This window comes from Pleurodeles waltl, chromosome 1_1, assembly GCF_031143425.1.
Source record: "Pleurodeles waltl isolate 20211129_DDA chromosome 1_1, aPleWal1.hap1.20221129, whole genome shotgun sequence".
Lineage (NCBI taxonomy): Eukaryota > Metazoa > Chordata > Amphibia > Caudata > Salamandridae > Pleurodeles > Pleurodeles waltl.
Window position 1 is genome coordinate 319,777,310 of NC_090436.1, and position 24,899 is coordinate 319,802,208.

The window sequence follows — 24,899 nt, forward strand, 5'->3', positions numbered from 1 at the left end:
AAAGTATGTAGAGCATGCATAGGGCAAAAGGGTTCTTACATAATCATGTTGCCATGCTCTGATGCAAATGATCGAAGACCCTCTTTACATCACACTCGCAAAATGCCCGTTACAAAATGGGGGCAGAAAAACAGCGGTGATACGCTTCTCCTACAAAACTGTCCCGAAGTTAGAGCAAACATCTGTCATGTTCCTGTGGCAATTCTGTCAATCGACTACAAGCCGCCTTCACGTTCGGCCTCAATTTGTTCATTTTGCCATAAGCCTTCAAAAAGGTGAAGTAACTGGCAGTACATTTGGCACAAACAAAAGGACAGCACAAGGGGCATGTGCATTAACGATTCAAAACGTTGCTACATTCACAGCACAATTTTAAGCACTAGAGGGTGAGTACACAGAAGACAATATTGTAATTAAGAAAACATACATTTTATTATGTCCTTACTGCTCCACCTAATGCCTGATCAAGGTGAGAAATTTTACTTCACATTAACTGTTATAGTTTAGTTAAAAGGTGGACTTGAAAACAATCATTTTTCCCAGCCGGTGATTGAACAATGATATATTTAAAACAATAGCTCTCATCAAAAGCCCTCACTTTGGCAAGAGAATACAGAAAATGTGTTTTTATGGAGAAGTGCCTTTTTCTTCATTGACTTCATGTCGTATGCCCACACCTGGTCCAAGCCGGATCCCTCTGAGCAGGTTGGTGGCCAATTAGGAAAAGGGAAGCGGCAAGCAATCACACGGGCATCCTCAGGTAGCTCAGTTGACAACTTCTGTTCGAGTGGTCCCATCTAAAAAATACATTTTAAATCATTCTGCAGATACATTTGAAAAGTATTTTTATTCAACAGTTCATATTGTATCATTCAAATTAAAATACGGTCTATAATGTATTCAAATTATAAAGAGAAGAATTCAGTGGAGAATTCAGTGGGAACATTGGCATGTCCTGCTATAAAGCCACAACTACGTAGCTAAAAAATGTAGCATATGAGCTGCGAAGAGTTTCCAGAAAAATATCCTTAAGATTACAGCAACTGCATTACATACTTCATCTTTCTTATTTTATATTTAATGTTGATTAGATTTTTTTACGCTATTCCGTATGACTGAGTTTTAAACTATTTCTATTTAGAAGTCGTAAGGTCTCGGCTACAGACTGGCCAGACGCGTTGTTTCCAATGTACACATAGTGGGTTTTGGGTCAGCCCTTTGATAATGACTGGATCACTTTGTTGTCTATCTCCCTTTCATAATCCTGATTAAATGGCTTTCCTCCATATTCATGTGTATGTCCCGCCCATGAGCATTTTAATATCACAGTGATTGGTTGACTTGTATCCTTATTCTGAGGCCCCTTTTTTCATTCAGGGAACTACTTCTTTTCTTTGTTTGCAAGCATTCAATGGGAGCACGTGTTTTTGTGCTCTCATCCCCTTGTGACGGCTCCCGGTCCAATTCCCCCAAGCCAGTTGCTTTTTTGACCCTCCCTTGATCAATCCTCTTTTTATTACACCCACACCACACTATTCCCACTCTTTTATGAACATCCTGTTGCTGTAATTTTAGCTTTTTCTAATATTTGAATTTTCTGATCTAACGTGCATCTGCAAAGTCATATATGTAAATTATAAATGGCAACCAGTGTCATGACATAGGCACACGTGACACAATGCATGCCCTCTTTTCGTTCGCCGTGTCAGTTAGGGCACAGGGTCTTGGTCCCCGTGTCCTAAACAAAAAAAGCAGGGTGTTGAAAGGGGGCGGGAAATCGCAGAAGTTTAATTCAAAATATTTTTTTTGTGATGTTGCGGTGCTGTTGAGGCACTTGGCATGGAGCCATATATTTTCGCAGCTCTGCCCAAAAAAAAAAAAAAAAAAAAAAACTGAGGCAAGGATGATTGAGGGGCTGTCTGTTGATCACATACAAACACAGAACACCCAACACCCAGACACACAACTACACCCACAGGTGAGCCTTCAGGGGAGAGGAAGGAAGGAAGAGCCTGGCCACAGGCCAGCCCCACCTGCGTGTGCAGCAGGTGTCAGGCTCCAGGAGAGGTGTTGGGAATGGTAATAACATTTAACTTCATATTAAGAAAAACAGAAATTCCCCAAAATAACCAAAGGTTAAAATCATGCTGTAGTAAAGAAAAGTGAAAATATCTTAATTTTTGTTTTGGAAAAAAACTCATAAATTAACTGAAAAAAACGAACTTTAAAGTGACTATATTTAGGTGAAAATGTCAGGTAAAACGGAACATTTTAAACTCTAAAAAACACAGGAATTCACCAGATACAGCTAATTGAAATAACTATAACTTGTGCCCTCACATGCATACCTTAACTATTACATCACTCATGAATACTATGACATCATTAATAACATAAGAATATTACTGATGACTTCTGAAATTACTAATGGATGACACCACTATGCATGCGTGGGGCGTGAGTTATAGTTTCTTCAGTTAAGCATAACTGGTGAATTTCATTAGATTTTAAAGTTTAAAATCTTCCATTACATGGATAGTTTCACGTAACTATAACGTCACACACACACATCTATATATTTACTTTAAAAAAAACAAAGGTTACGTACAAACCCATAGCAATTCCCCTATTATAGTTAGAATTATCTCAATAACTATAACTTGTGACTTAAGGTAACTATATTTTGCGCCCCCGCCATCCACCATTTTTCATCACAAATTGAACTGCGGATATTACACTGATATTATCAATGATGTTATGAAAGATGTCATGATTGCTGTAATTTGTGGGGTAATTAGCAGTGTATAACCCAGGGACCTCCAATGAGTAGTCTGGGAGCTACTGGTAGCTTACCAGAACCCTTGAAGTAGCTCTCAGAGCTGAAATAGAGCCCAGTACCACTTTCAGAGGGTTTGGGCATATTAAAGAAGGTGGCACTGCTCACCTAAAGACGCTAAGAGTAGTAGGCTAGGAAACCAACCAGGCATCATAATAAGACTCAAACATATACTGTGTCGGCCTATGGGATCTGCCTCGTGGGCATCTATCTTCATTCACAGTTAGAAAAACATTTAAAGTTGATAACTGAATGAGAGACATACTGTGGTAGTTTTTTGTGCTAGGGCACACCTCAAGCTTTGGCTGACATACCATTAGTAGGTGAAGGCACTTAATACCGATGGGCTTTTTCTTGGTATTTCTGCTGGTAATCATGCCTGAAATTGTTGTGTGGTTGTGGTAGCTATTTATAATCCTGCTGTTAGAAATGGGGTTTTTGGTTGGCAGTCAGGTTTCCCTCTGTCAAAGCAAGAACTCTCACTCTAGTCAGGGTAAGTCACACACAATCCAAAATTAGCCTGTGCCCACCATCTGGTAGCTTGGCACGAGCAGTCAGGCTTAACTTAGAAGGCAATGTGTAAAGTATTTGTGCAACAAATCATACAATACCATAATATAGCACCACTAAAATACACCACACAGTGTTTAGGAAAAATATGTAATATTTATCTGGGTATTTGCAGGTCAAAACGATCAAAGATGCAATATGAATTTGTAAAGATATCACATAAAAATGTTATATAAAGTGTCTTAAGTCTTTAAAAAGCAAACAAAGCCTCTTTCAAGCACAAAGTACCTGGTTTGGAGTGGAAAATTTCCGCAAAGGGCCGCAGAAGAAGAGATACGTGGAAAAATGGTGTGTGCGTCAATTTCTCTCCAGCACACACGGACTTGCGTCAATATTTTTCACGCTGGGAAGTCGTGCATCGTTTTCCAGTGCGCGGACAGTCTCTTTATGTGGGTCGCGGGATTACCAGATGTCCCGGGGTCTGTGCGTGGATTCTTCTGCTTGTTTTCCGGCTGCGCGTCCTTCCGCGAGGCTGTGCGTCGAAGTTTCGGTCTCACGGCAGGCGTCGCGACGATTTCCCCTCTGGAAGTTGGGCAGCGTTGTCCTTGCGAGGCCGTGCGTCGAAGTTCCGGTCGCCCCGAAGACGTCGCGTTGATCAGCGTCGGTGTGCTGTGATTTTCTCGCCGCGGAGCAAGCTGTGCATCGAAATTTTCGGCACACAAAGAGCCCAAATGAAAAAGGGAAGTCTTTTTGGTCCGGAGACTTCAGGGAACAGGAGGCAAGCTCTATCCAAGCCCTTGGAGAGCACTTTTACAGCCAGACAAGAGTTCAGCAAGGCAGCAGGGCAACAGCAAGGCAGCAGTCCTTTCTAGAAAGCAGTCAGGTGAGTCCTCTAGGCAGCCAGGCAGTTCTTCTTGGCAGGATGCAAGTTCTGGTTCAGGTTTCTTCTCCAGCAAGTGTCTGCCCTGTTTTATACTAAATTGTGCCTTTGAAGTGGGGGTGACTTCAAAGAGTGGCTAAGAAATGCACCAGGTCCCCTTTCAGTTCACTCCTGTCTGCCAGGGTCCTAGTAGGGGGTGTGGCAGTCCTGTGTGTGAGGGCAGGCCCTCCACCCTCCCAGCCCAGGAAGACCCATTCAAAATGCAGATGTATGCAAGTGAGGCTGAGTACCCTGTGTTTGGGGTGGGTCTGAGTGAATGCAAAAGGAGCTGTCAACTAAACCTAGCCAGACGTGGATTGAAAGGCACAGAAAGATTTAAGTGCAAAGAAATGCTCCCTTTCTAAAAGTGGCATTTCTAGAATAGTAATGTTAAATCTGACTTCACCAGTCAGCAGGATTTTGTATTACCATTCCGGCCAAACTAAATATGACCTTCCTGCTCCTTTCAGATCAGCAGCTGCCACTTCAACAATGTATGAGGGCAGCCCCAATGTTAGCCTATGAAGGGAGAAGGCCTCACAGTAGTGTAAAAACGAATTTAGGAGGTTTACTCTACCAGGACATATAAACTACACAGGTACATGTCCTGCTTTTTACCCACACAGCATCCTGCTCTAGGGGTTACCTAGGGCAAACATTAGGGGTGACTTATATGTAGAAAAAGGGGAGTTGTAGGCTTGGCAAGTACTTTTAAATGCCAAGTCGAAGTGGCAGTGAAACTGCACACACAGGCCTTGCAATGGCAGGCCTGAGACAAGGTTAAGGGGCTACTGAAGTGGGTGGCACAACCAGTGCTGCAGGCCTACTAGTAGCATTTAATCTACAGGCCCTAGGCACATATAGTGCACTCTACTAGGGACTTATACGTAAATTAAATATTAATCCTAATATTAATATTAATATTAATCAATCATGGATAAATCAATCAATGGTACAATTTACACAGAGAGCATGTGCACTTTAGCACTGGATAGCAGTGGTAAAGTGCCCAGAGGTCAAAAGCCAACAACAACAATTCAGAAAAAATAGGAGGAAGGAGGCAAAAAGTTTGGGGATGACCCTGTCAAAAAGCCAGGTCCAACACCTGCTTATTGTATTGTAATAGTATTTATATAGCGCTTAGTACCCATGACGAGGCGTCAAAGCGCTTTTCAGCGAGTAGCATGCTACTCCGGAACCCAAGAGGAATTAGTGATGGATTAGTATAGGGAAATATGAGTACAGTTTTGTATTATTATGAGTTAATTTGAGCAGAGGGTATGTGAGTTTGTTAGTTGGATTGACTAGAGGAATAGAGGAGTGAAGAATCCAGAAGTGTTAATTGGGAGTTTATAGTAATAGGGTGAAGCTTGGGAGGAGTAAAGGAGAGCTGGAGGAGGGAAGAACCTGTGGAAAGGGTTAGGGAGATCAAAGTAGCAGGAAAGGTTTTGGATGAGTCAAAGGTGAGATAAATGGGGGAGAATTTAGTAGGGTTGTTTGGGAGATCATGGTAGTAAACTGAGGTTTGGGTGAGCTAAATGTGGATCTCTTTTGGAGATGAAAGTAGTAGAATGGGTTTGGGATGGGTCAGATTGGGGCTGGAAGATTGATAGAGACATGACATATGGTGATAGGTAGACAAAGTAAAGTTACAAGTGAGTACATTTATATTATTTGTATTTCCTTACATTTTTATTTATATATACATATACTTTTTTATTGTTTTTGTTTTTCTTTATTCATTATTATTAACTTATTTTATCATTTGAATTGTAGTTATAGATTTTATTTTATTTATTTTTATTTAAAACATAGTAGGACTAGAGTAATAAATAGATATGTAAATACATAATAAGGGAATATATGTTCAAGGAATATAATAATGGGTATAAAAATATGACAGGAAAAGTAGTATTGTATAAACACAGATTTTCAAGATTTGAAATATGTGAAGTTAATTAATGAGTGTACTTTTCTAACATTTATTTCTTTCCTAACTTTTTGAATAGTGAAATTGTTATGATAATAAAATATTTGATCAGTGTGATATAAAAACAAAAGCAGGGATTCATAAGTATCTAATATAACAACTTATCTAGGAGCTGTGCAATGACCTATGAACATGTTAAGAATAGAATAGCACACGTATATATGTGTATATACACACATGCATACATACATATACACATACACACACACATATAAATATATATATACACACACACACACACACATCCACATACATATTTAAGCATTAGTAAATGTACATTTGTTAAACATGTTTAAAGAGTATGTGTGTGATTTATTGTTATGACGTAGTGATATATACTTCCTAAATAACTATACACATCTACAAAATACCATAATCAGATTAAAAATATTTATTAAAACAGGCATATGCAGTCCATTGCTGTTTGAATATGGTGGTTATGAAGGAAAGAGCCAACTCGTGAGTAGTCTTCTGAAGACAAGATAGTTATCCGTGGATCCTATATTTGTGGGTAATGAATTCCACTGTTTTGCTGCTTGAACGGAGAAGGATGTACCACCTATAGTCTTTCTTGTATGATGGTGTTCTAAGGCGAGGTGCCAACCTCGAGCAGAGGTTTCTTTGTTGAATGTATTTGGGTATTTTGTTTCTGATAAAAAGCAGCCCTGTTCCGTGTATATCATTGTGGGTGATACAAAGCAGCTTGAAGGTGGATCTTCTGGCCATGGGTAACCAGTGTAGTGCTCTCAAGGCAGGGAAGGTGTGGGCTTGTGGCTTTACATGTAATGGTAGCCTGGCAGGGGAGTTCTGAATAAATTGTAGTTTTTTCATAATAGAGATAATCCATGGCATAATCCAGTTTGGATAGTACAAGAGAGAGAGTAGAATGCACCTGGTGTGGAAATCCCAGGTGGGAGAAGATGCACTGCAGAGTCTTCAAGGTGATGAAGCTTGTTTCTGCTAATCTGTCCACTTGGTCACTCATTGGTAACTAGGAGTCCATGGTAATTCCAAGGATTTTAACTTCCTCAGATAATTGAGGAGATGGTCCAAGATAGTCAGGCCAGGCGCAGAATGGGTCATAATTTTTCCACTCACCACATACGAGTATTTCTGTTTTGGAGGCATTTAGTTTGAAATGGCTCCAAGTCATCCACTGATCAATGGCTCTGAGACAACTGAAGTTTGTGAGTTTATAATGTCTTTGGGGCATTCCAATTTATGTAGTATTTGTGTGTCATCAACATAGTTGTAGCATGTGCGTTGAAAAACATTGATCAGTTCTGGTAATAATATCATGTAGATGTTGAAAAACAAAGGTGTGATGATTGATCCTTGGGGGACCCCTGCTTTTGTGAGGCACGGTTTGGATGAGAAGGGGGGAGAATAGATAATATTAGTTCTGTTTTGAAGGTAGGGTGTAATCCAGTCGAGAGCAGTCCCCCCTATGCCTGCTTCATGGAGGTCTTTGGATTAGGGTGTCATGGTCAACTGTATCAAAGGCAGCCAAGAGGTCCAAGAGAAGTAGTGCAGCAACTCCATTGCGGTCGACAGTGTTTTTAAGATCATCCCAGATTGCTATGAGTGCCGATTCAGTGCCTCTTCCTGGACAGAATCTAGTTTGGTAGTCTGAAAGTATGGAATTGTCTTCAATTAATTGTGACAACTGTGCGAATGCTGCTCTTTCTATCAGTTTGCCCAGGAAAGGTCCATTTGTGATTGGTCTATAGGTGTTGGGGTCCTGCAGGTCTAGGTTTGTTTTCTTTAATAATGGAGGTATGTATGCCTTTTTCAGGTCTTCAGGAAAGGTTCCTGTAGTTAAAGAGTTGTTGATGATTCTTCTTACAGGTGTGGCAGCAGAAGCAGATAAAATTTGTTCTTGAAGATGTGTGGTGGACAAGGGTCAGAAGTGCAACCGGATGGCCTGCTTGCTTTGACCAAATCCATAAATTCACCTTGTGGTATTTGTTTGAAGGAGTGTAGAGACTGGGTTGGTTTATTCTTAGAGGGGATTTTAGGAAAGGGGATGGTGTTGATGGTTTTCTTCTGTTTTAAAAAGAAGTCAGATCTGCCTTAGTTGTGTAATGAGTTGCCAATTTGTTTGTGAAATCTTGAGTAGGGGGATGACTTCCTCCCATGCATTTAGGTTTTCAAAATTCATTGAGAATTTTATAAAATTCTTTGGTTGCAGATTTAGCATTTTGGATTCTGTCTGAGTAGTACTTTTTTTTTTTTTTTTTTTTTTTTTAAATCTTTTTTGATTTATGATTTGTATATTCTGTTAAGTTTGTGTAGCTGCAGTTTGTCTTGAATGTTGTTTGTTTTCAGCCAGGTCCGCTGCACCCTTCTGATTTGTTGCTTTATCTTTTTAAGTTCTGTGTTTCTCTAAGGTGTTGTTTTACTTTTGTCCTGTTTAGTTTTTCTGAGTGGTATTAGGATATCAAAAGCTTCCTGTAGCCACTCAAAGGTTTGGAACATAATTAATTGTATTTAGTACTGTGTTGGCTGTTAGTTGTGTTTCTAAGTCATTAAAATTGAGTTGCGCCATGGTCGATAGGTGCATGTATGTAAGTAGTTGTGGGGTGTGTTGATTTGTAGTGTTTTGTGTTGGAAAGTGGTGGCCTGACCATGTGATTGGCGTGAAGTGTGCGGGATTGTGTACAGCGATGTGTGTGGGATTGTGTACAATCTGATGTAGGTTCAATGCGACTAGGCCAGTGGTGATAGGTTTTGGATGGGGCATATTGGGTTTGTCAAACCAAATATTTAGGTCTCCAAGAATGCTTAGGTTTGAGTACAATGCATTAAGGTTTGAGACTGTATATAGAAAAGCATCTGGGAATGTTCAGTTGTTAGGTGGAGGTCTGTAAAGGAGGAGAAAGTTACAGTAGTAAGTTGGAGTAGGGTGGCATCTGGTGAGGAGGGCTTCACAACCTCATATAAGAATATTGTCTGTTTTACTGAGATTTATTGCTTGTTTGAATATAACAGCTAGTCCACCTCCTCTCTTGCCTATACGGTTTTGTGTGATGGTTTGATAGCCTGGAGGAACGGCTTCATGCAACTCTGGGGCCATGTCATCTCCCAACCATGATTCTGTTATGAATAGTAAGTCAGGTTGTGTGTCCGTGAGCAGGTCGTAGATGTGGTGCTTGTTCTTTGAGAGTGGTCGAGCATTTTTGAGCTGGCAGTTTAGAAATAGTGTCTTAGTAGCGGTGTTGTTTTGTTTAGGAGACGGGTGAGCAGTATATTTTGAGCTTGTAGCAGGTGTGTTGTTAGTTGTGATAACTGTGTGCGGGCCACAACAGTCCTGTTCAATATAGTGTTCCTCTTCCAGCAGGCTGAGAAGGCATTTTGTTGGGTCTGTGTGTGTCGGTGGCGGATTTGGTGGCTGCGAGACACATGAAGAGTGTATTTTTTTTAAGAGTAGCCTTATTATGTAATAGACAAGGGGATGCAAAGTTGTTAAGAGTGGCATGTTGTTTATTTTGTTTGCGTCTGTCTAGTGTGGTAGGAGTATGGGTTAGGGCTGGCGGAGGAGCATGTGGATCATAATGTAAGGCTCTAAACTATGCAATGGATGAGAGGTGGGTGAATGAATGTTGCTGTGTTGGGGTGCTTGTGGTAGATGTTTGTGAAGAGTGAGAATGTAGGGGTAAAGACTGGTCAGGATTTGTATTCTTTGTGTAGTCATGAGAGTGGGGGTGGATGTGACGGAAAGTATGATGAAAGTTTGTGTTATTTTGATGTGCTGATGTGTGTGGCCTAAATTGTTTTTGGGTAATAGTGGGAGGGGATATTGATGTAGTTGAGTTGTATGTGAGTTAGTGCTGGTGAGTGGTATTAGAGTATTACAGGGGGTGTTGATATGTTTAGGAGATGAGTGTATGATGTGTGTAAGAGAGGATGGATGTGTGTCAGGGGAGTTTGTGTTACTTGTGATGACTGGAAGAGGTAATATGTGCAGTGGAGTGGAGAGTGAAGATTGTATGGCTATGTGTAATTGGTGAAGAGGGGGGAAGTGTGTTTGTAGATGGTGTGTTGGAAGGCTGGCTTTAGGTACTGTCATGATCAAAGGGGGTCTGGCAGAAGCAAATAGAGGATAGTGTTGTTGGTTTGTATGAACAGGGAGTGTGTATCAGGATGGCTGAATGCAATGCACTATGTGGTTTTGTATTGTGTGAGCGATGGCAGGATGTGTTTGTAGGAATGAACAGAGTTGTGTTTGCTGTGAGAATGAAGGTGTTTTACTGTTGTAGTTGTGGTGGATATCTGTATAGATGTGGAATATGTGGTTTTGTGTCTGTTGATGAGACATTGCAATCTGTAGGAGGTCAATTTGTGATGCAGGAGTTGGATGTCTTTGCTGATAATGTGTTTGCATGTTGATGGATGCGTAGAGAGTAAGTTCCTTTCTGCTAAATGGAAAATTGGGCAGCATTTCTGCCCCTAGGCCCTACCAGTCCCGAACAGGCCCAAACAGGCAACTGTCCTTGTCCTCTCTGCCCTTAGCCACGAAGCCCAGGCTGAGACGCCCTCAGTTCTAGGTTTAAATAGCCCTACTGGCCAATGGAAACTTATTCCTAACACTATCCAATCAGATTTGACCCTAAATCTCACAACCAATGGGAGACCCAACCCTATTCACCAATCATACCCCTAATACTGACAACCAATCAAAATCCCAACCCTAAAACCAGGAACCAATAGGAATCTCAACCCTAGTACCAATCGCAACCCCAACCCTAAAACCAGGAACCAAAATGAATCTCAAACCCTAGTACCAATCACAACCCCAACCCTAAAACCAGGAACCAATAGTAATCTCAAACCCTAGTACCAGTCACAACCCACAACCAGGAACCAATAGGAATCTCAACCCTAATACCAATCATAACCTCAACCCTAAAAACCAGGAGGTTTTATGACTTATGGTGTACGTAGTATAATGTTAAAATATGTGATTACTATTTTACAGTGCTAAACGCTTTTAGTAGATCGCAAGGACTTTGCTTGAGCAAAATTAGCTCCTACTACAGAAAAGGTTGGAGACCCCTGGTATAACCTGTGCACTTCAACAGGGAAACCTTTAAAGCTTCTCCCACTTCAAAGAAGGCATCTGTTATAAAGATTGGACCTCAGACACCACAAACTCAGTACACCTCTGGATCTGTGAATGTGCCAGGAAGAAGGACTGCTTTGCTGCTGAAAGGACTGTCACTGTGCTGGACTCCTGCTCTGTTGTGCTGACCTGCTGCCAGCCGCCCTCTTTGCCTGTGAGTGGGAAGGAATGGACCTGCATCTCTCCAACCCAGAATCAAAGTAACTCCACAGGCTTGAAGGTTGCCTCCTGTTTGAAGTCTCGGGGACATCAAAGACACCCACCCTATCTACCTACAGAACCTGGACTCTGACATCTAAGAGTCTTGCCCTAGCAAGTGGTGCCAACCCAGTCCTGGGCCCTTGGAAGTGGCTATAAAGTGCTGCAACTGCCAAAATTCATGCATCAATGTTATTGCGCCGCTCGGAACTGGCATATCTCCATTGATGCCGATGCATCGACCTGCTACAGGGATCGAGGAAACCGTATTACTGTCGATGCATTGCTGCTGCTACGAGGATCAAGGACAAAACATTGCCGATGGTGCATCTTCTCCATTCCAGACACATCCCTAACTTTGCACTGCTTGGAGCTGATCCATCGCTTACATCTCGGGATAGATGCTGACACATCACCTCCTTTGCTCCCCATATCTTGTCCACGCAACCGCAAACCAAAGTACTGTTTCAGCGGGCCAAGGTTGGTCCCTGTATCCAACCCGTGCTCCATTGATGTTGACGTGGACCTTTGGATCAGATTCAGGATAGGGTGCCCCTGTTGGCGCTTTTTGGTTTTAAGCACTACATATCAGTTTAAACTTTAAACATTCATAACTCCAATTATACTTATTGAATTTTTGTCATTTTGGTCATATTTTGTTCATTAAATTAAGCTCTATTTTGCTAGCTCGGTGTGGTATTCTTTGTGTACTGTTTCCACTGTTTTACTCTTTGAAGTGTTGCACAAATACTTTACACATTGCCTCTCAAGTTAAGCCTGACTGTTCTGTGCCAAGCTACCAGAGTGAGAACAGAATAATTTAGGGTGTGTATCTGACTTACCCTGACTAGGATTGTGATTCCTGCTTGGATAGAGTGCATACCTCTGCCAACTAGAAACTCAATTTCAAATGGCATTCGAGCTATGAAAGTAAGCGGAAAAAAAATCAGAATAATATTAAGCATCATCACTGCTATCATGCATACAACACCCATAGGGCCATAGGTAATGCAAGCTTGTGGTATGTGTAACTTTGACCCTATATCATACACTTGATGGGTAGCTGAGTTCATACTGACTATGAACTACAGATGAAAGAAGAACCTATCCTTCACACGCAGTTCAACCTGTACACAACTGTCTAGTGAAAACAAAGTTCCCCCGTTACATAACTAACACCCTACTATAGACAGTTTTCTATTTCCGTCGCAAATGGTCAGGCCAGAGCTTTTCAGTGGTGCTCCCCATAAGCAGTCGACAGTGCAGAGAGAAGGATCCGGTTAATTGGAACTTTGTGTTGGCAGTCTGTCTGAACGACAAGGTTTTGGTGTCAATTGACCGGTTTGTGGTCAGGAAAGGCCTAAAAACTTCAATTAAACTCCACAGAGGCCACACCAAGGGCCTAGGAACTGAGGCGCACCAATTAGAGGTTGACTCTAGTTGATGTAGGTGCTGGTACAGGTGGCTGGGACAAGCCCGTTATGTCCCTGTGGCCCTGAACAGGAGGCTAGCAAACTAGCCCTTGGAGTCACTCTGGGAGTCCTGGTCTCAGGTGAAGGTCCAAATCCATCTGATTCAGGCCAGAGGATAGCAGGGTAGTAATCTGGAAAGGCAGCTGTCTAGCAAGGCTGTATTCTAGCAAGGTAGCAATCTAGCAGAGCAGCAGTCGTTTCAGCAGCAAAGCAGACCTTGTTCCTAGAAAATTCTCCACAGGTCCAAGAGTGTACTGAAGAATCGGTGTCTGAGGTTGAGTCCTTATAACAGGTTTATAACAGGTGCCTCATTTGAAGTGGGAGAAGCTTTTACGTTTTCCCTTTGAGGTCACAGGTTTCCTGCCTCCCCTGGCTCTAGACTATATACAGGGGTATTCAGCCCTTTGTGTGGAGGCAGAATATAGCCTATTCAAGTGTAAGTAGGGCAGAGTCCAGCTCCGCCTTTCCATCCTGCCCGTAATGACCCATCTAGACACACCTAGGCCTCTACTGTGTGTGGCTGTCCAGGAGGAATACATAAATCCCAACTGTCAGCTTTACCCAGCCATTTGTCCCAATGACCGGCTGAAGGCACTAAATGGTTAAAGGGCGAAAATGCCTTTTCAAAATTGTAATTTAAAATCTGACTTTAACATAAGGGATGATTTCTCATTACAATTCCAAAGACACCAAACATGGTCAAGTTATCTGTTCCCACTTGGAAGTTACAGCTTATTAAATGTGCAAAGTGTTTCATTACCAGGACATGTAAAACGTAAAAGTACACATTCTAATTTTTAAGCACACTGCACCCTGACCTCTGGATTTATTTTGCCAGGTCAAAAGGGTAGTTTAAAAATCTGCATGCCTGAGACAGGTGCTGCAGGCCCACTAGTAGCATTTAATTTTCAGGCACTGGGCAACTGGGCATATGCAGTACCACTTTGTGAGTACGGCCTAATTTTTTTTTTTTTGCTTTTGGATCACCCGGTTTTTGACCTTTTACTGTGAGGGAGCCTCAGAGTTTTGGACTCATCCACAGTAAACTCATGGTACAATGGACTGCACATGTTAATCTCTGGTGCCGCCTTGCTAAGCTGCTGTGATGCAGTAAGGTTAGGAGGCTCAGGGCTGGTTACATTTAATCACTACTGCGTCCGTGTGAGGGCTGCGAGGGAAGGATTCATGGTGTGCGCAGACCAAGAACTGCTCCTAGGGAGCCTGGTGCAGAAGGGACCATTAAGAGTGGCTGGTGACCTGGAGTAGGCCTTCAGAGATGGGTATGCATAGTTGGTGTGCTTACTGTCCTCATTGTAGTGACCCTCCATTATATGTCAATGGGAAAGGCTGGCCTAGGGCGCAACTCCTGTTCCCTAGGGTCCACAGGCTCCAGAGTAGCACCAATGTACACTGTAAACTGTATGAAAAGCATAACTCAGTAGGCTACAAACACATATTTGTACAGCCTATGGGTCATCCAGGAAATGTCATCTTTCTCTGTCTCAGCTGAGGATTAGGGCCAATTACTGCTCTGCCAGGTGCAGGAGCAGGGCTTTGCATCAATCAGCCAGCTGTCATTCTGTGCCAGGAACTGGGCCTGCCCCTAGCCCCTCACGAGGAGCGGCTCCTTGGAGGAATTGCTGGGAGAAGCCCTGGCAGGAATGTCAGGGAGGAGGTGCCGAGTCTCTCAGAGCGCATGTGTCAACTGACTCCTGGACAATGTCATTTTGAGCTATCCCAGAAGACTATATAGGAAGGTTGAGACAGGGCGGAGAAGTGCTGTGGCACATCAGGATAGGCCAGAGGCGCAGCCCTGGTGGACACTTCCGCCCCCACTTTAAAGGTCTTGCACAGGAAAGAGAGCTCTCTCTTGGCTGTGCTTCTCTGCAGAACACTGGGACGGGAGGCCAGGAGAGAGAGCTCTCTCTTGGCTGTGCTTCTCTACAGAACACTGTGACTGGAGACCTGCGTCATGGACAACTGGAAATAAGAACCCCATGACTGCGCACTGAGGCAGAACTCTGCCCCAAATGACCCCAGAACCAGTGAGGGACACTCCAGGACCAGGTCTGCTGGTCCCTTCACTCCCCCTGAGGACCAGTTGGGGGAAAGACTGGGCTCAGGCACAAGGAAGGCGCGCTGCTCAGAAGAGAAAATGAGAGCCCAAATGAAGAGCTGGCGCAGAGAGTCAGTGAGACTGGCTCCCTACCAAACTGGGGATTTTCGATGCCAGGAGGCCTGAAGAAAGTGCTCCAGGTGGCAAGAGCTTGACATCAGGAGCAAAAAGACACAAAAATAGTCCTGATTGTGCCAAGAGGCCCTAAGCTATCCTCATGTAAAGGTTAGTGACCTTTGACCCATGGGGAGGACCGCCAACAAAGCACGTGGGGCTCTGCCGCCTATCTCAGCCATGCCCCTGGGGTAGGCTATGGTCCGGGGGCTGCCTCTGAGAAGAGAAATCTGCTGGGGAGTGCCATTGCGCATCTCCCAGCGAATTGATCAAATGCGAGGGAGCGCTGTTGTGCTCCCTGGATCCTGAGGAGGGGGCCCAGGACTCCATCTCTGGACCCCGAGAAGAATTGATCAAATGTGAGGGAGCGGAGTCCCATTCCCTCGGTTCCAGAAGAGAGGGGTCCAAAACCCCATCTAGGGCCCCAAAACAAAGCAAAGTTGGGCGAGCACCATCACCCCCCTATGAAGGCGAGGAGAGAGTCGCCGGACCCTATACCAGGGTCCCACAACAAAGCAAAGTCGGGAGTATGCCGTCACGCCCTCTGTGAAGGTGAAGAGAGGGGCCCTGGACCCCATCTCGGTGCCCCCGATAGCTGGAAAAGGAGGGGGGGGGAGTGCCGCCACACTCCAACCAGGAGACCAGCCTGGAACGGGCAGATTTCATTGAAGAGCTGGCTCCGCTGCAGTACGTGAGGGTGCTGGCTGGGTGGGGAGCTGGCGAAAGCAGACAGGAGTGGGCTCCCTGAGCTGCTCTCCAACGCTGTTGAAGGCGGGGGGTGTCTGGGTGGGACCGGATCCCCCCCCCCCCCCCCCAAAAAAAAAGATCAAAGGGAACAGCCATAGCATTTTCCACCATCTGTTATGCACGTTCCAGAGGGAGCACCCCATAAAATAACAAAAGGCCAATTCTATTATGACTTAAGGAGACAGCAAAAGCACTTTAGCACTGGTCAGCAGTGGTAACGTGCACAGAGTCCTAAAAGCCTGCAAAAGGGTTCAGAAAACAGGAGGTTGAAGGCAAAAAGTTTGGGGATGATCCTGTAGAAAGGGCCTAGTCCAAAAGTGACATAATTTTAATTTGAAGCCATTACCAAACAAATGAAAATGATCTTCAACTACTTTGCTAGCACCCCACTATTTGTCATAAATGTTGATCACATTGTCAAGAATTTCTACAATTCCACTTGAAGACTGACACTTGTACAATCCCTTCTATACATGAGTGAAATTTCACTCTCATTCTGTCACCCACCTTCAGTGCATAGGTAGTTGTGAATGTTTTGCATCGTACCTCAGATTGACATTCGATTTGCTAACCTTAATGTTCCTTGAAGTCTTTCCATGTGCTTAACTAAAATCTATTTTGCTCTCTACCCAATCTCTGTTCTCTGAGGGACAAATGTCAACGAATGAGAAATAACCAAACAAATTAATTTAAAAAAAAAACTGTAGTAAGATTCGTAACTACGCAAAATAAAAAATATAAATTAACTAAAAAACATAAGGGGAAGGTGCAATAATGGTAAAACACAATGCCTAAAAGCAATAGAAATTCTCTAGTTATGGTTAGCTCTGACAAAATAATGCTCTCCTATGCAATTCTCATTATTTCACATATGCCAACACTCATAATACTACAAAGTACATTGGTTACATCACAATATTAAAACAAAGTCATTAAAACGCGTATAAATGGAGAAACGGCTGTAATTCCTCTTAACAGATGTCGTGAGAGATTTCACGGAGATTAAAGCCTGAAGTACCACTGTCAATACGATTAAACGAAGAGGAAAAATACAATTGCACAAAATGGACCTATTCACAAAGTTAAATGTGGTTGTAAATGAAAATATCTGTTTTACACCTGTCACGATTTCACAAAGGAATTCCTGGTATGTGAAAAACCATTTCCATGTCCTGCGTTCTCAGCCTCAAGTGTAGAGTACTCTGCGTCCAGAATCCCAATCAGAGGGCGGGAAAATGGGTGCTGTACGGAGTGATTGGCCTTGGAAGTTTGTGAACGGCCACATACACGTAAGTATGTGGGCATTACAAACTCATTTCATTCCTCTTTATATCCTGAAAATAGAATGATTTTCGCCTACCCACAGGCTAGTGTGAATCCATTTCCTGGTGGGACGAGGATTGATCACCTCCCGATCTTAGCGGAATGTAGGGCAAGGGCTTTCTCCGTGGAGAAAAGTAGTTTCCCTCAGAAGAAAAAAATAAGTTTCCGCTAGGAACGTCACATGACCTTCCCATAAGTACACTTGGTAACCTGCGCCTGGTGCAGCTTTCTATGCATAATTCTGTGAACGTTTGTGAATACCAGAAAATCAGAAATGTACAACCAGCTATAGAGGCAGAGACCTTGGTCTGCAATTTTTCGAATTTCTTTGTGAAACGGGCCCAGTGCGTCTTCCCCATGTAGTTGTAGTTTGGAATGACCAGAGTAAAAACATTGTTATTTCACTAATAACCTATGTCAGGGATGATAAACCAGCAGGAAACATAAACAACTGTAATCTAACGTTAATCGATCCTGAAAATGTTTTTTTCATTTATTAGTCCTAAAACGTAGTGATCTGAAAGGCAAATCAGTGCTAGTAATTCACACTAGCGTTTATGAGCCATAGACTGTATTATTACAGGGGAAAGGGAAGGAAGAACCAATACGGACAACTGTTTCACATCTCTGAAATTCAGACTGTGGAACACACTGCGTTATAGAGAAGGAGGAATCAGCCCGATGGTCGTGGATGCAGCACTTCAAATCATAAGTGGGAACAAACTTCAAGAAACAGCCTAACTGTAAGACTCTGTAAGAGGATGTCAATCAATCAATCAAAATAATTTATAGAGCGCGCTACTGACCCGTGAGGGTCTAAAGGCGCTTGTGTGTGGGGGGAGGGGGGTGAGGAGGGGTTTACTGTTCGAACAACTATGTCTTGAGGTTTTTTCTGAAGAGTAAGAGGTCTTTGGTTTTGCGGAGGTTGGTGGGGAGGGAGTTCCAGGTTCTGGGGGCGAGGTAAGAGAAGGCCCTGCCTCCTTTGGTGGTTTGTGGGATGCGGGGGACTGTAGCTAGTGCGAGGTCGGCTGATCGGAGGTTGCGGGTGGGAGTGTGGAAGTTCACTCTTTCGTTGAGGTAGGTCGGGCCGGTGTTGTGGAGGGATTTGTGTGCGTGGATGAGGATCTTGAAAGTGATTCTCTTGTCTATGGGGAGCCGGTGAGGGGATTTGAGGTGTGGTAAGATTCGTTTGTGGCGGGGGAGGCCAAGGACGAGCCGTGCGGCTGTGTTCTGGATTCTCTGGAGTTTGCGTTTGAGTTTTAGTGTGGTGCCGGCGTAGAGGACGTTATCGTAGTCTAGTCTGCTGCTGATGAGTGCATGGGTGACTGTCTTCCTGGTCTCTGGGGGAATCCATTTGAAGGATTTTTTTAGAGTGCGGAGTGTGTGGAAGCAGGAGGAGGTTAGTGCATTGATTTGCTGTGTCATGGAGAGGGAGGGATCCAGGATGATGCCGAGGTTGTGTGCGTGGTTTGCGGGGGCCTAGGGCGGTGGGCCACCAGGAGTCGTCCCGTATAATTTTGTTGGAGCCGAAGATGATGATCTCGGTTTTGTTGAAGTTAATCTTGAGGTGGTTAGTTGTCATCCAGTTGGCGGTGTCGAGGAGAGTAGCGTGTAGGTTGGTTTTGGCGGTGGTGGGGTTGCGGGTGAGGGAGAGGATGAGTTGGGTGTCGTCTGCGTAGGAGAGGATAGTGATTCCGTGTGGTCAGAGGATGTTGGCTAGGGGGATCATGTAAATGTTGAAGAGTGTGGGGCTGAGGGAGGACCCTTGGGGGACTCCGCAGATGATCTTGGTAGCGGTGGAGTGGAACGGTGGAAGGCAGACTCTTTGGGTCCGGTCGGTGACGAAGGAGGTGAGCCAGTCTAGGGCTTTGTGGCGAATTCCTGTGTTGTGGAGGCGTGTGCAGACTGTGTGGTGGCAGAGAGTGTCAAAGGCTGCGGAGAGGTCTAGGAGGATGAGTGCGACGGTCTCGCCTTTGTCGACTTTGGTCCTGATGTCATCAGTGCATGTGATGACGGCGGTTTCTGTGCTGTGGTTCTTGCGGAACCCAGATTGTGAGGGGTCAAGAGTGTTGTTTTCTTTGAGAAAGTGGGATAGGCGGTGTGAGAAAACAGGGCTGATTGCAGAGGCCCCCTAACTTTTTGCCCCCATTTTCCACTTTATGCTGGTGTTTTCCAGACTCTGATGGTGCCCTGGGTACTGCTAACCAGTCCCAGGGCCTGTGCTCTGTGTAAAATCAATATTCAAATTAGGCTAATTATAATTGGCTAAGTTAACCTACCTATAAGTCCCTAGTATATGGTAGGGCATGTAGGTTTAGGTACCAAAGCATAGGTAGTGCACCCTTAGGTGCACTGCTGAGGTGCCCAGTGTCATTTTAAAGGCAGGCCTGCCTTGCTGGCTGCTTTTAAATTAAAGTTATATGCAAATTCAACTTTGGAATTAAAAGTAGTTCCAAAGTCTTAAACTACCTTATTTTTACATATAAGTCACCCCTAAGGTGTGCCCTACGTGCCCCTAGGGCTGGGTGCCATGTAACTATAAGCAGGGACTTTATAAAAATAGATTTATAAACCCTGGTGAGGTAAAAACAGCCAAATTCGTTTTTCCCTCATTGAAGTAAATGGCCTTCATAGGCTAGAATGGGGAGACTTTATTTTAAATTTTAAAGTCTCCTTAAATGTTGCATACCAAGAATTTGGTATCAAATTAATTGTTGTAATAAATCCCACAACTTCCAGTTGTGGGATTTAATATAACTTGTTCAGGTAAAAAGTTTTAGACTTTACCTAAAAAGTTGCCAATTTCAGCCCTGCATTGTTTTTGCTGCTGTGCTCTGATTGGCCAGCCTGCAGCAGCTTAGCCAAGCTGCCTTGATGAGGTGTGAAGTGGCCTGGCTTCACACAAAGGAATGTGCTTGTGGGAGAGAATCTCCCCTCAGCAGATGGTGAGGCAGGAAGGGGGAGGGCTGCCAAACTGGTCTTCAAAGGCAGAGAAAGACATTTGGAGCAACCAGCAACACCCCCACATCCTGCAACCCCAGACAACTAGGTGCCCCCTTGATTAGAATAGGAGAGGGGTGTGTTTATGATTTTTAGCCACACCAGTGGGTGGGCTCAGCCAGATGTAACCTCCAAAAATCAGATTCAGCCATGTTGGATTTTTAGAGAATGTTGCCTTCTGGGATGGATTTTTGCCACACTTCCCAGGAAGTGGTCATCACAGGGGGACGACCCTGTACCTGGTTGGAGAACCAGGACCCCCCTGCTTTTCACCCAGGAGCAAGGATAAAACTGGCAGACCTGCACCCACACCTCAGATCCCCACCAGAATTCAACAAGAAAAGAACTAAAGGAGAAGAAGGACTGCCCTGCTGGACCCCTGGCCTGCACCTGGAACCTGCACTCAGAAGGACTGCACCAGCTGCACACTTGGGCTTCACCACAAGAAGGACTTTGCCTGGCTTCAACTGGTTCAAGGAGGGACTCCCTGTTTGCTACAGGTGAAAAATTGCTATCCAGAGTCCCCTGCACCAACTCCTGAAGAAAGTGACCAGCTGACCACTGTCCAGTGGCCAAAAAGGAGTTTGCGCCAGGTGCATTCTGGGAGTGGTAGTCCGCACCCCCCAAGGACCATCTCAGAACTTCTGGACCCTTGGGGTGAGCTGTGGACCCCAAAAGAACCTTAAAAGAACATCTGGGTGAAGCCCCAGAAGTTTGGAGAAGATTTGAGAATTTTTGTAAAAAAGCTCCATAGAGGGACCGACCCGCCGCGGAAATTCTAGCCGGCTTGCCTCAACCGCGACCCGGCCTGATTTGGTGGTTCGTCCCGGTAAAGAAAAATCTCCGAAAAAGAGACTAAGTCCGAAGGTAAAAAGTTGACCGGGACCTCCCAGCCATCGTATCCGAGAAGGGCTCCATGGATGTCGGATCAAGATCCAGGTTTACCCCGGTCGAAGGATTTTCACCTCGAAAAAACGACTAAGTCCGAAGGTAAAAATCTCCACCAAGGAATCCAGCATCGCGTATCCGGAGAAGGGCTCCAGGAGGTCGGATAGGACTGGCAGGTTCGTCCCGCTGAAGAAAATCTTCAAAATAAAGACTAAGTCAGAAGGTAACTTTTTAACCGAGGCCTCCCGCGACCTGTAGCCGAGCAGGGCTCCATCGCGGTCGGCCTGAAACTCTGACTTTGCCCCGGTCGAGGTGCAACCAGATGACCCGATTGGCGCTTTTTGTTTCTAAGTGCTAGAAAAATAATAATTCTTTAAAAATTCATATCTCTGGTTCCCTTTATCCGATTTTATTCGTTTTGGTGTCATTTTAAAGATAAAAATATAAACTATTTTTATAAATTGGTTTTGGATTTTTAAACTGTTTCCTGTGTTTTATTTAATTACTGTTTTGTGATATTTGAATGCTTTACACACTGTCTCCTAAGTTAAGCCTTGACGCTCGTTGCCAAGCTACCAAGGGTTGAGCTGGGGTTAATTTACTGAGACCTAACTGGACCTAAGTGGAGGTTAGTGGCTTGTTGCTAGGTGTAGGTACCTACCTGCCCTTACCAATAACCCATTTTCCAACAGGCGGGCGTTGACTAGTTCATCAGGAACCTTGGCGGAGAAAGGGAGGAGGGAGATGGGGCGATAGTTGAAGAGGACCTCCGGGTCGGCTTTGTTTTTTTTTTTAGGAGAGTGGTGATTTCTGCGTGCTTTCTGGGGTCTGGGTAGGTGGCGGAGTCGAAAGAGGAGTTGATTATGTCGTGGAGTATGGGGGCGATGGTTGGGCTGGCTTTGTTGTAGATGCGATGAGGACAGGGGTCAGAGGGGGATCCAGAGTGGATGGAGTTCATGTTTTTTTCGGTTTCTTTGTGTGTGGTGGGGGCCCAGGTGGTGAGTGTGGTGGGGGAGGCAAGAGTGGGGGTTGAGTTGGGTGAGTGAGGGGTGTGTGTGGTGGCTGTGTGTGGTATGAAGCTGTTGTGGATGTCCAGGATTTTGTGGTGGAAGTGGTTGGAGAGGGCGTCACATAGGGGTTGTGTGTGGGGTCTATGTTGCTGGCTTGGGGTTTGGCTAGCTCTTTAATGATGGTGAAGAGTTCTTTGCTGTTTTTGGAGTTGTTGCCTAGGCGTATCTTGTAGTGATCTCTTTTGGTGGTGCGTATGAGTTGGTGATGGGTGCGAATGGTAGTGTTGAGGGTGGAGAAGTTGGTTGTAGAGAGTTCTTGTTGCCATATTTTCTCCGCTTGGTGGCATTTGCGCTTGGAGTTTGTGGGTGAACTATGGGGCGTTCTTGATGTTGCGGGTGGCGATGTGTTTTCTGAGGGGGGCTAGTGTGTCTGTGCAGGTAGTGTTCCATTTAGAGAGGTTGTGTGCTCTTGCGTTGGGGTCGTTGGTGTAGGGGAGGAGGTTGTGCGCCAGCTGGGAGTTCAGGCTTTCTGTGGGGATCTTGTACCACATGCGTTAGGGTGTGGAGTGTTGATGGTGGTGTGTGGGGGGGGTTGGTGAAGGAGAAGTGGACACAGTGGTGGTCAGTCCAGTGGAGTTTGGTGGTGTGGGTGTAGGCTATGTGTTGGCTTGAGGTGAAAATTGCGTAGAGCGTGTGTCCTGCTGAGTGGGTGGGTGGGTGCATTGACCAGTTGTTTGAGTCCGAGGTTGGTGAGGTTGTCTATGAGGGAGGTTGAGTTGTGGTCTTGAAGGTTCTCCAAGTGAAAGTTGAAATCACCGAGGAGGATGTAGTCTGTGGAGGTGAGGGCGTGCGAGCTGATGGTGTCGGCGATGGTGTCGCAGAAGGCGGGGCGTGGTCCTGGTGGTCTGTAGATTAGTGTACCTGTGAGGGTGGAGTTGTTGTTAATGTGGATTAGGAAGTGCATGTGTTCTGTGTTGTCGATAGTGTCTTGGGAGCTGGTGGTGAGTTTGATGGTGTCCCTGTGTAGGATGGCGATGCCACCACCGGGCCTGTTGAGGCGGTCTTTGCGTTGGAGTCTGTATCCCTTGGGGGTGGCGATGGCTATGTTGGGTTCCGAGGAGGGGTTGGTCCAGGTTTCCGTGAGGAAGGCGATGTCAGGTGAGTGTGATGTGATGAGCTCCAAGAGTTCTATGGCATGTTTGTGAAGAGAGCGGGTGTTGAGGAGCACGCAGTTGAGGTGGTTGTGGTGGGTGGTTTTGGAGTTGTGCATGAGGGTGTTGTTGCGGGGTGTGTTCTGGCTGTGGGGTGGTGTGCGGCAGGGCTGGTTGGTGGGGGTGCGGGCAGAGCAGGTGAGTATTGCGTTAGGGTGTTGTGTTTGTTGTTGGGGGGGTCGCTATGGTTGGTGTGGTGTGAGGGATGAGGAGCAGGAGAAATGACAGTGGGGCCGCGGGGACGCAGAGGCAGGAGTTTTAGAGAGGAGAACGGACGGAGGTTGGGAAGGATACCACCGGTGAAGTGGAGGCGGCGTGGGGCGGCGGCGCGAGGAGCGACCTACCTGCTGGAAGCAGGGTTGCTCCTTCTGACCGTGCCGCGGCTGCTATAAATGGGGAGGAGGGAGGGAGTGGCAGCTGGGAGGAGGGAGTGGCAGCTGGGAGGAGGGAGGGCTGGGCGAATGGGAATGCAGGGGGGTAGGGCCGCAGGGATTAGTAGTGGTGGGAAAAAACGGATGGAGAGGAGGTGGGGGGAGGGGCTGCAGGGACGCAGCGGCAGGGGTTTTGCAAAGAGAAGGAAACGGATGGAGAGGAGGTTTGGGGAGGGGCCGCGGGGACGCAGCGGCAGGGGATTTGCATAGAGAAGGAAACGGACGGAGAGGAGGTGGGGGAAGGGGCCGCGGGACGCAGCGGCAGGGGATTTGCAAAGAGAAGGAAACGGACGGAGAGGAGGTGGGGGAGGGGCCGAAACGGATGGAGAGGAGGTGGGGGAGGGGTCGAAACGGACGGAGAGGAGGTGGGGGAGGGGCCGCTGGGGCCCAGCGGCTGGAGTTTTCGAGAGAAGAACGGATGGAGGCTGGGAAGGATACCACCAGTGAAGTGAAGGCGGCGCGTGGCGGCGCAAGGAGCGACCTACCTACTGGAAGCCCCTAAGGTTGACTCAGTGGACATGGTTTTGTTTGGCTAAGTGGCTGTACAGATTGCAAGAACCTTCTTTTCGCTGAGGTATGTTCTAGGCAGTCATCATGTGGTTTGCATGAAGAGGCTACCTTCAGCATCAAGAATATGAGAATGGAAAGGAAGAAGAATGTAACTATTGCAACTAAGTCAATAGGGACAGCAGCGAGACAGTCTGGTTGGGAGAAGAGATACCGAGGTTTCTCAGCATGTGTTATGAAGGGTCAGCTGAAGGATGAGTCTGCTGTGGAAGGTGAGAGACTATCATGCTTATATTGCATGATGTGAGATGCTGGTTAAGTATGGCATTGTAAGGAGACCAGGTAAAAGTGCAGTTGCCTAGGCTTTACGTGGAAGGTTGGTTGAGATTTTGCATGTAGGTTAATGCATTGTTTCTGGTATGATATAGAAAACAAGGTCATATTTTTGCTTGCCGACAGAGGTAGTAATAGTTTTGATATTGAATATTATGCATATACAGCCAAG

At 45.3% G+C, this 24,899-nt stretch overlaps 1 protein-coding gene across 2 annotated transcripts in view; it reads right to left on the reverse strand.

Annotated features, from left to right (window-relative positions):
* Nucleotides 1-380: 380 nt before the first annotated feature.
* Nucleotides 381-24,899, reverse strand: part of LOC138252981 (ATP synthase subunit C lysine N-methyltransferase-like) — a 219,905-nt gene continuing 195,386 nt past the window's right edge. Inside the window, exon 6 of one of the 2 annotated variants that reach the window (XM_069205816.1) lies at nucleotides 381-797. In XM_069205816.1, coding sequence (XP_069061917.1) covers nucleotides 585-797 — 213 coding nt within the window. In that variant the 3' untranslated portion in view covers nucleotides 381-584. The remainder of the gene's footprint in view (nucleotides 798-24,899) is intronic. The other variant, XM_069205791.1, reaches the window with a different exon arrangement.